The sequence below is a fragment of the Phodopus roborovskii genome, unplaced genomic scaffold (genome assembly GCF_943737965.1).
Source record: "Phodopus roborovskii unplaced genomic scaffold, PHOROB, whole genome shotgun sequence".
NCBI classification, from domain to species: Eukaryota; Metazoa; Chordata; class Mammalia; order Rodentia; family Cricetidae; genus Phodopus; species Phodopus roborovskii.
In genome coordinates, this window is record NW_026126469.1 from 22836501 (window position 1) to 22847363 (window position 10863).

Here is a 10863-nt window from a genome sequence, read left to right on the forward strand (position 1 = left end):
TGCTGTATATTCTTAATTTCTACTCAATATAAAATAAACCATCGTAGCCTGCAAGCATGTAGGATGAGAAAGAAAAGTGAAGCTTAATGCTTACTCATTCACCAAAGGGAAAAGGAAAGAGTAACCACATATATAGGCTAGTTATAGCATCCTAAAACAAGAGTAAAGTTGCTGAGTACAAATTAATAAATGTTTCCCTTTTAAAATGAGATCTCTTGTTTGTTTTTTAGAGATCATCATGCTCTGAGACCTTGGCTGGACTTGAACCCAGTACACAACTCAGGCTGGCCTCAAATTCTGTATCCTCCTGCTTCAGCCTCCTGAGGGCTGGGATTAGAAGTTTGTTCTACCATTCCCAGTTTGCTCTTCTTTCTGTTCATGAGCAGGAAACTATTCTACCTCAAAGAAGCAGCCTTTGCAGATCATGGTGTTCAAGAGTCAGCCAAGGGTTTAATTACAGTTTCAGATAGATCAATGTAAAAAAAAATCAAGGGCAGAAGCTTGCTCTGCCTGGGATTTGCAGCTACTAAGAATGTCAGACAGAGAACTGTTGTGGTCAGTCAATACCAATTCTGTCAAGAAATAAAAGGGGGGGGGGTTCCAGCACAAAAATAAAATTCTCATATCAAAGAGGATAAGAGATAGTTTATTCTGGAGACAAATATGAATGGCCATGATCTGGGAACACAGTTTCACATTACCCCAAATTCCACATTCCAGTATGACAACAGTCTCGTGTAGTTTTAAATAAAGTGACAAAGAAAACCATAAATCGAGATACCTCCCAAATATACTGATAAAAACACAAGGTTGACAGGTCACAAGAAGGTGAGGAAATCTCAGCTATACCCATAGCCTCAGATAGTATTCTTAGCCTTTTGCTGGGTGGGAACTAGAGGGTCTGTTTGTACATTCCAAAGTATTTATTCACCTAATGCTCACAAAGATATGAGGTCATGTACTGAATTGGCTGTGGACTAACATTCCACCCTCACTACATTAAAGTTCTAATCAACTGGTCAGCCTTGCAGGAAGTTCAGAGTGAGTTGGGATTTATTCCAGGAACTTTCCTTCACAAAGGGAAAAATGGGATGAAAAAAAAAATCAAGCTACAAAAAGGTTTAGTTTTCTTTTTTCACTCTTTTGGCCTACAATTTGTATCAAACTCAATCCTCAGAATTCCCTAAATTTTCCAGTTCTCCTTTTTTCTTCCTTATTCATTTACTATATTTTAAAAATGCAGTAGCACAAGTAAATACAGGTCATTGGTTTTGAAATGAAAGCTACTTTGCATTTAGATACATTGCATGGGATAGTAAATGCCACACTGAGGTAGAGCCTCAGGAGCTATGGAACTCTGAATGTCAGTTTGTTATGAAGACTAAATGTCTCTGGAACTCAGCACCACATAGAAGCTATTATACTGGAGATTATACTGTCCCTACTTAGATTTAAGAAATGTCAGGAAAAAGTATTTTTAATTTAATTAATTGGTGTAGTGACAAATATATTGGACAATTTATACTAAACGCATTTGGAAACTGAAGTACATAACTCAATTGTTAGAGTCTAGCATTCCAGAAGCCCTTATAATCCAGGCATGGATGACACACACTTGTAATTCCAACATTTAATAATCAGTTCAGGGTCATCCAGCTTAGGGTACAGACCCTGTCTAAAATGTTTGTATTTTTAAAAATAACACCCTCTCCTGCCATTAGCTCAAAGCTAGCATAAGGAAGGCACTCAAGCATGTGCCCAGTCCCATCTTAGTGAATTTCTGTAGTTAGAATTGAAGCAATGGAGGGTTTTACATTTTCACTATCAGTTACCTTTTTATTCACGTATCCAGCACACACACACACACACACACACACACACACACACAGAGAGAGAGAGAGAGAGAGAGAGAGAGAGAGAGAGAGAGAGAGAGAGAGCATGACAATTGAAACTAGGCAAAAAAAAAAAAAAAAAAAAAAAAAAAAAAAAACCACCCCTTCAGATCCTCTTTCATAACTACTGTGTCTGTCATGAAGAGTTAACTCAAGATTTTCGTATATGCCTGAAAGGGATAGGAGGTAGGAGACTTTTGCCCCCAACATCTGCAAATTGTGCAATGTGAAGGGGGAAGGGCAGGAAGAAGGGAGATCATGAAATGCCCCAGGATCTGGTAGTCAAAGGAACTGGCTTTCACTAATGGTTTCTCTTACGGCTCTCAGAGAAGTCGTTTGGTTTTCTTAGGCTATAGTTTCAATATCTATGCGAGGGGTTTGGAGGCCTCTCAGCCGTCTCTCCACTCTCCATCTTTGCAAAACCTGCTCAAACACTTTAACAGTCTGGGTGAAATGAGCATGTCAGTTTGGATGCAGAAAAGTCCATGAGACCCCAACGCTATGTGAAAAACTATAGGCAACAAAGCAAAGCTGGGAATGGGAAAAGAGTCCTTCCCCAGGGAAAAACACACAAAATTAGTTGTTTAGTGCCAAAAGGTCAACCCTTAAAACATGCATACAGGTAGCATCATACTGAACTGAACATGTTATAAACTTAGGAATATATATGCATGCAATTAGTAAAAAGAAAGAGAAAAAAGTAGAAGAGGCCCTGAATTTGAAGGACAGCATGGAAGGGGTATGCATATGTGAGGGTTTGTAGGGAGGAAAGAGAAAGGGAAAATGTTGCAATTAAATTGCAATCTCGAAAATAGAAACAACACTCTGGGCGACCTTTTAACCTTGGCGCCTGCGCCGCAGCCATGCCCTTTGGTCAAAGCCCTTGTTCCGCTTCTTTTGCTCACGCGGATCTTAGGCTCTCTTCCGTTCTGAGAGGCGGGACTTCCTGTCCCCTTTATCGCGACTGCGGAAGTGGGTGCAGACAACTCAGGTTGGCCGCCGCTCGTGATCTTTGAGCGTGTTCGCTCGCTGCTGTTTTCGGCTGGAAAGATGCCGGGTCTGGCCGCTGCCGCCGGCCCTGCCCCGCCCGAGACTCAGGAGAAGAAGCCGCTGAAGCCATGCTGCGCCTGCCCGGAGACCAAGAAGGCGCGCGATGCGTGGTCAGTGCGCAGCCGGGGAGGGGCGGCCGGGCTTCCGCAGGCTCGGCTCCGCTCTGCTCTCAGGCTCTCCGGAGTAACGGGAACCCGTAGCTTCGCATCCGTCCCTGCTCTCTGAGCGTGCACCTCAGTCTCAGTTAGGGTAACGGGAGAGGGCGAGAGGTCAGGTTGGCCCCCAAGGCTCTCGCCCTTTATTCCTTGCTGCCATGCTCTTTACCCTTCTTAGGTATTAGGTCCAGAAACATAGACGTGCGTAAAGACGCTATTTGACTTACAGGAACTTAAAATATGTGGAGCTCTGCTAACAGCCATTACCGTGTCCATTGGCTACGATAAATTTAGCAAGACAAAAGTGTAAAGTTGTCAGGTAATTTCTAAGAATTTTTGCAAAACGTGAGCGTGTAGTAGGACTCAGGATAGATTTCTGTACGGATACATTTTCCACTTTTAACGGGCCGAAAGTCAAAAGGCAGCCTGTCTGGTGCAGGAGAGATGGCTCTGTGTTTTAAGAGAACTGGTTGCCTTTCTAGAGCACCTGGCTTCGATTCCCAACACCCACCTGGTTGCTAACAAGCATCTTTAACTCCAGTCCCAGAGGAGTCCAACGCCTTCTTCTGGCTTTTACGGGCACTGTATATACATGGTGTACAGAAAAACACGCAGGCCAAACAACCACACAAATAAATAAAAACATACATTTTAAAACTTGTCTACAATATAGGTGACATTAATATTCATCTTATCAAGTCATGAAAGGTTTTGTTTGAGCTCATTTTTATGATGTCTCAATTCTGGCTCAGATGTCATTAGGCATCCTCAGATAATGTAATTATATTTCTCTATCTGTTTGTCCCATCAAAGTAGAAAAATAATAGAAACGGATACGGGTACTCATACCTGTAATCTCATTTCTGAGGAGACTGAAGCAGGAGGATTGCCACAGTTCAAGTCTGAACAACAGAGTGAGACCAAGTCTTTAAAAAAGCATACACAAAAGAGAAATTATTTGTCGGTGTGGTAAGAGGTACCAGGGTAAGGAGGGTACCCTGGTACGCTATTATTATCACTGCTTTGCAAGCCATACTGTAAATGGAGAATTTAGAGGTCGGTCTGATGCCGAGGGCCCTGCAATCGTAATACCTGCTTATGGAAACTTTAGGAAGTGTGATGTCAAGATTAAGAGCTTAGAAATAGAGGCAGACCTTGAAGCCTGATCCTCTGACTTGGTGACTTTGTGCAAGGTACTTAACATATCTGCCTCCCTTGTGTATTGAATGAGTCCAACATTTCTGTAAGGTTGCTATTATACAGAACTCACTGTCCCTCTCATTTGCTGGTAAGGATTTTAATAGTAAACCCCATTTCCCAACTCCTTTTGAGACAGACAGCCCAAGCTGGCTGGCCTCCTATGCAGAATTTTCCAGCCTCAGCTTCCAAACAAGGTTTTAGACATGTGTCAGTATATTCTAATTCTTATGGTTACTTGATAGATTTTATGAAGAAAATGTTCCTTAATCTTTCAACGAAGGATTCGTCTTGTGGCTCCTGGCTACCAGATCTTTAATTTTATGTTGTTGGGTGTCTAATGATTAAAAGTAGGTTTAAGTGTGTTTGAATATAAGGAGAAACTGCAAGTTAATTTCTGTGTGATGATAGGCCCACAAGTTAAGCTCTTCCCTTCGTTAAATACATTTTATTCAGTTTATTTCACTATAAAGAAATGTTTATCATTCCTTGGGTATAGACTAAAGATGTCATTTGTTATACACAATTGTTTCACCTAGTTAGAACCTTCCCCAAACAACAACAAAAACACACCTCAAAGCCTTATTTGTGTGGAACATCTTTGTTATTTCTATGGGACATCTTTGTGGGCATGGAACTATCATAAGAACAAATTCAGAGAGCAAAGGAGCCGAGCTGTTTGGTATAGTAGAGTTTTGTTAAGTTTTGTTTCTAACTTCAGCCACATTCTGTGTACTCACTGTCTCACCGCCCCCAACACCCGTATTCCCCATGAATGTGCTTAATGTCTGTTTATTAGGTAACCATTGCATTTTGTTTTACAGCATCATTGAGAAAGGAGAAGAACACTGTGGACATCTCATTGAGGCCCACAAGGAATGCATGAGAGCACTGGGGTTTAAGATATGACATGGTGAGTGAACTGTATTGCTTCAAGAGTTAGCTGCTGGGCAGCATTCTCTCCTGTTTCAGTAGCACTTAAAGGTAACTTTTCAGTTCCTGGTGTGGGTTGGTGAATGAAGGCAACAGTTTGAGAGCAGCCAGGAAGTCCGAGACAGAGTGTGAAGCTTTTGATAACTGGTTTGACAAGAGCCTTTGGAGTCACACCACAGTCAGAGCGACTCCCTCCCGCTCGTGGGAAGTTCAAGTGCCCTGTTTTATTCAGCTGCTGTTTTAAAGTCTTGTTAGTGAGGCTTTCCCACTATGCCCCATGTGAAACAGGGGCATGTTTCCAGCCATATCCAGTAGGCCTTCCTACGGTGGTAGAGGTATCTTGTAGCCACGTTATCCAGCTTGGTAAACACTAGCCACGTGTGGCTGTTAAGCAGTTGATGGGCCTAATGAGGTGTGGGGGAGGGGGACTGATTCTTAATTTAGAAAGAGGTAAACAGTTGTAGGTGGCCAGCAGCTACTCATGTCTTTATGGTCACCACATGTATACTGGGCATCTTCTTACAATGGTTACCCTGCCTACCCAGGCTAGGATGTGTGCTCTGGGAGGCATCCTTTTCACTCCCAGCCTGTCCTGGGCACCTAGACCACTGCCTGGCACATAGCAGGTGCCAAATAGGGTACTATTAAGTGAATGAGTGAATGAATAGGGAAATTAACGGTGGTTCAGTGTGGCAGGATTCCTGAGGTGGGCTTAGCAGAATCGGACCTGGAACCTCAGCCTCCAGGCAAACATTCTATTTATGCCTCTCTCAAGTCACACCTCGCTGCCACTCCTAATTTAGTAACAGCGGAGAGATACCAGCGCCACATGCCAGCTTGATAATAATGGGAGCTGGTGTCTTTCTCTTTCACCTCTCCTTGCAATGTCACACGTGACTCCTCATAGTCTTTGAAGTATAGAAAGGCGATGAGTGCCAGGTACCCGGTAAGAAGTGTTTGGAGGAGAGCGTTGGAACACACAGGCCCCAGCATCTAGCTATTTCTCCACCATTATGTTAGGCTTTGCCTAGAGCATCACAGGGGAATTGGAGCCTCACTGAAGGGTAGTGGTGGGATTACACTCTCCAAACAGAGGCAGTCTGCGTTTTCCTCCTAACACTTCGTGAGCTCTTATGGCCAGCATGCTCATTTTGGGGATTGTACATTATCCACTCTTCAATACTAAGACTTACAGTGAATGCTAATGAGAAGGAACTGTTGCTGGAATGCATGGGAGCATAAACATCAAAATAAGCCCCTGACTGCAGTAACTCCAGCACAGCTACCCGCCCTGGTCCGAGATGAGCTTGATTAAATTGCTGTGTCTCTTAGACTGGTAGACCTTATTTTCTGAGAACCTCTTCAGCAGTGGATATGAAAGTTCCTTAATTCAAAACCTAAATAGATGTTAATTGGGACTGGCTCGCAGCAGATGGGGATAAGTGTTATTCTCTCTTATGCTCTATCTCAAATTACTCTACATCAGCCAGTGGTTCTCACCTAGAGCTGGACCTCAGAAACACCAGAGGAACACTTTCCAGAGTCACAGGCCACGGCCTCACCTGCTGACTCCAACTCCTGGATGATTTTCAAGTCATCCGACTGCTAAGACTAGAGAAACGGGCTATGCTAAATATAAAGTACCTGAAGATTTGATGGTAGCCGAGAGAGAGAGAGAGAGAGAGAGAGAGAGAGAGAGAGAGACTTGGAAACTATAAAGAAAAAAAATAGATATCATGGTAGTGACTCTAGACAGTCTTCAATCTTATAACTTTCTCTTACTGAGAGAAGGTAGACAAATCCAGCACCCAATTAGAAATATCAGGGAGTGAGTGGCTCTTACCTTCCTGCTTTTAAGGGTCAAAAGAAACATGCAAAACCCGCTAAAATCAAATTAAAGTAATGGCGATGCTATGATTTATGTGTTTAATTGAACTTTATTTTATACATATATTATTTACAAGAGTATCTCAAGGGGCTGGAGAGATGGCTCAGAGGTTAAGAGGACTGACTGCTCTTCCAGAGGTCCTGAGTTCAATTCCCAGCAAGCACATGATGGCTCACAGCCATCTATAATGAGATCTGGTGCCCTTTTCTGAAATGCAGGCAGAACACAATACATAGTAAGTACATCTTTAAGAAAAAAAAAAAAAAGTTAAAAAAGTATCTCTAGATAATGCATTACAGGATTACAGGGATGATTTTTAACATTCAAACTTAAAAACAAGACAAAACACCTATTAAGACCCTATAAAATGCTAAATGCAAAAGACAGTTGCACCTGCCAGGGGACTCCCCACCCAGAGAAGAACCAAGAAAGAGTTTGTACCCTCTTTCACAGCCATCCCCTTCTAATGTGTAGCTGGTGGTACCAAGAAGTCAGGGTGCGACAGGCTGTTGAAACGGTGCACAACTCCGTTTCTGGTTCCTTTTCCTGCTCAGACCTTTGCTTGAGTTTATTGTTCTTCCTTTAGGCTTTTTAGGAAAAAGCAAATTTAGGTGTCTGTGCCTCGTTGAGGCTTATTTCCTGTCTAAATCAAAGGGAACAGGGTTAGGAAGTTCTTGCATTAGACTTGGCTGCCGAGTAACCGTCTTTTCAATGACGCTCTCCATCTTCTTGCATAGGGGCTAGGGTGGGGCCAGGTAAGGGGCCAGAAGCCTGGCACCGTGGAGACCAGGCCAGCAGTGCTGTCCTCCGCTTCTGTCCCTCTGGGTCTTCTGTGGACTTGGAGGCTTGCCTTTGTTTGCTCCTGGGTCAAGGAGGAGCTTCCCACAGGAACTGTTGCTCAACTGACCTTTTCCTTCCACCTTTAACTGGGAGTGTTGCCAGAAGTGCTTGCAGGTCTCTCCTATTTAATGTCTAAAAGCACAGTGCTTGGCATGTTTCTAAAGGTTCTTTTATGAAAATCGTGTTTTCAACTTGCCAAAAGCTTCCAAAATTAGTTACTGTAATGAACAGTTTCAGGGGTGTTGTTAGTTAAGCTAAACTAGAATTTTGAAAAGCAATCTTTGTTTCATGCCTGGTTTAGAAGAACTGAATATGCAGTTACTGAATATTTCAGGGAGACATTTTTTTCTGATAGTCTTAAGCCCCTGAGTCCCTAGGTCTGCTTTGATGTTTGAACTCTGACTTTCTAAAATAAAATCTCTCCTGTAGGTGGCCTACCTTGTGAATGAATGATCCCTGAAGAATGAAGAAGAGTAAATATTTTCAAAGGTCTTTGAACTTTGATAAATGGATAAAGTATTTATGATTTATTAAAAAACAAAAGGAAAGAAAACGTGGTACACAGTCCTCATTGTGGTTATTTTTCTGTTGCTCACATACCCACATAACTTTTGTTCAGTTTCCTTTTTATCTTACAGCCTATAGTAGCAACTCTTGTGCTGTGAGTTTCTGTTGCTCATTATCCTGACATCATGGGATAGGACAGATATTGTTAAGAGAAAGCAGATTTTTCTCTCAACCAGTAAAACCCCCCCAAATTCGGTATATAGAAATAGGAATGAACATCTTTTACCTGGTCAAAATGACGACATAGCCATATCATCTCTGTCAAGACTCACAATTGACCATATTTTGCCTATTAGTGCATTGAGTTGAAAATCTCAAATACAGGCTGGAGAGTCAGCTCAGTGGCTGAGAACTTGCCTGGTATGTATATACAAGGCCTTGAGTTCTAAACTCACACAAATAAAAAAAAAAAAAAAAAAAAAAACCTCAAAGATGCTAAGGAATATGACTAAAGGAATATTTAATCTTCACGTGTGGTAGGCTGGCAAGGTTGATTTCCTTTATAGAATAAAAGTTCAGATCCTTAAGACTCTGACCTAATTAATTGGTTAAGTGTCTGCTTTTTTTTTTTTCTATTTTCCCCCTTTTGTTCTGGTAGTAGTCTTTGTGCTGGGGTTGGAGCTAGAGCCTTAGGCAAGCAAGGAAAGCGTTCTGCCGGTAAGCTTTGTCCCTAGCCCTGTGTTCACTGTTTATATTGTGACAGAGACAGGGTCTCACTAAGTTCCCCAGGCTGGACCTGGATATGCTCTGAGGCCTTCAACTAGAATCCTGCTTTATCCTCTGAGTAGCTGGGAGTACAGCCCCTACAAGTTGATGGCTTTGAAGGACGACAGACTTGGGTTTAACCACCGGTTATGTGCTGTCAGTAAGTCACAGTGTCTTTGAATCTGTTTTCTCATCTGAAAAGAAACAATCTAAGGTTTTATGAGCACTGATGTCATTATCAATCACCTGGCCTTTAACGTGTAGTGTTACTAGAATTCTCTAATTCTTTGATTCATTAGTCATAGTTTTACTTATATGGGTTTGGATATAACACTTTTAATAAATGCTGTACAGTTTATAGAGACAACCAACTTCCCAATCCAGGTAGATTGTTTTTTGTTTGTTCCTTTTGTTTTTTGAGACAGTTTCTCTGTGTGGCTTTGTGGACCAGGCTGGCCTCAAACTCACAGAGATCCATTCTCCTGCCCTTGGTAGATTGTTACTCATATTGCTTACATATGCCCTAGATTACAAAAGGGAGAGAAGAGAGATCTACAACCCCAGCAGCCAATACTAAGTTTTAAATAAGTTGTTGCTGACACCCTCTGTATTTACATTTGGAGAAAGATGAGACAGGGTCTTTTTTGTAGTTCAGGTAGCCTTGAACCTGTGCCCTTGCCTCTGCTTCCTGTGGTCTGCAGTTACAGGTATGTGCAGTCATACTCTATATTATAGAGAATAAATTTATTTTTATCTTATGCGTCTAAGTGTTTTCCTGTATGTATGTCTGTACCATGTGCATACTGGTGTCCTCAGAGGCCAGAAGGTATCAGAGACCCCAGGACTGCAGTTACCACTGTTGTGTGGGTGCTGAGAACTGGACAGGGCTCCTTTGCAAGAGCAGCAAACACTCAAGTTATACATATTTTAAAGTGGAAAGAAGACTTTTTGCTTTGTTTTTTTTTTTATATGTACACCTTTATGCAGTTTCTCAGAACTGTGAATTTTGTTATGTACCACAAAATTAGTGGGGTTTTTTTTTGGGGGGGTCACTTTTTTATGTTATAACATTTTGTCCTCAAGATTTTTTTTGTCGTTGTTTACACGGTGTTTATGTATCCCTAACTGCCCGGCAACTCACTTATGTAGAGCAGGATGGCCTCTGACTCATGGAGATCTTCCTGGCTTTGCCTCCTGACAGAGGCATTATTATGAATCATTACATGTTGAACACAATAAATGTTTTTATTACAATTTTTCCAAGAGGCTGGAGATGTGGCTTAGTGATTAAGAGCAATGTCTACTCTTCCAGAGGTTCTGGGTTCAATTCCAAACATGCATACTAGCTCAGAATTTTCTGTTAATCCAGCTTTAAGGGAATCTGACTAGTGTCTCTGGCCTCTTCAGTGCACAGAAATAATGGCAGTGCAACCACAGATACACACACACAAAGAAAAACAACAAAACTTTTCCCAGTTACTTTTGCAGATGTTATTTTCATATAAGTCCTGTAAAATTTAAGATTTAAGGCATTCACACATTTCTTATCCTTGTTTTTATGATTTCTAAGCAGAGAATTGTAGATAAAGCTATATCGTATTATTTGCAATGGTATCTTTCACCCCACTGTTAATTT

General features: G+C 41.8%; 1 protein-coding gene across 1 annotated transcript; it reads left to right on the forward strand.

Annotated features, from left to right (window-relative positions):
* The first annotated feature begins 2840 nt into the window (after positions 1-2840).
* LOC127227173 (cytochrome c oxidase copper chaperone) lies at positions 2841-8508 on the forward strand. The gene is made up of 3 exons (XM_051191485.1): positions 2841-3052; positions 5119-5207; positions 8385-8508. Exons 1-2 carry the CDS (start codon positions 2943-2945, stop codon positions 5201-5203), a joined length of 195 nt encoding a protein of 64 aa, XP_051047442.1. The 5' UTR covers positions 2841-2942; the 3' UTR covers positions 5204-5207; positions 8385-8508.
* The last annotated feature ends 2355 nt before the right edge of the window (positions 8509-10863 follow it).

Bases quoted from the DNA above. Each gene is read 5' to 3' on its own strand.
- LOC127227173 (XM_051191485.1), top strand. From the start codon at position 2,943: ATGCCGGGTCTGGCCGCTGCCGCCGGCCCTGCCCCGCCCGAGACTCAG. The intron at 3,053-5,118 runs GTCAGTGCGCAG...TTTGTTTTACAG, and splicing joins AAGAAGGCGCGCGATGCGTG to CATCATTGAGAAAGGAGAAG.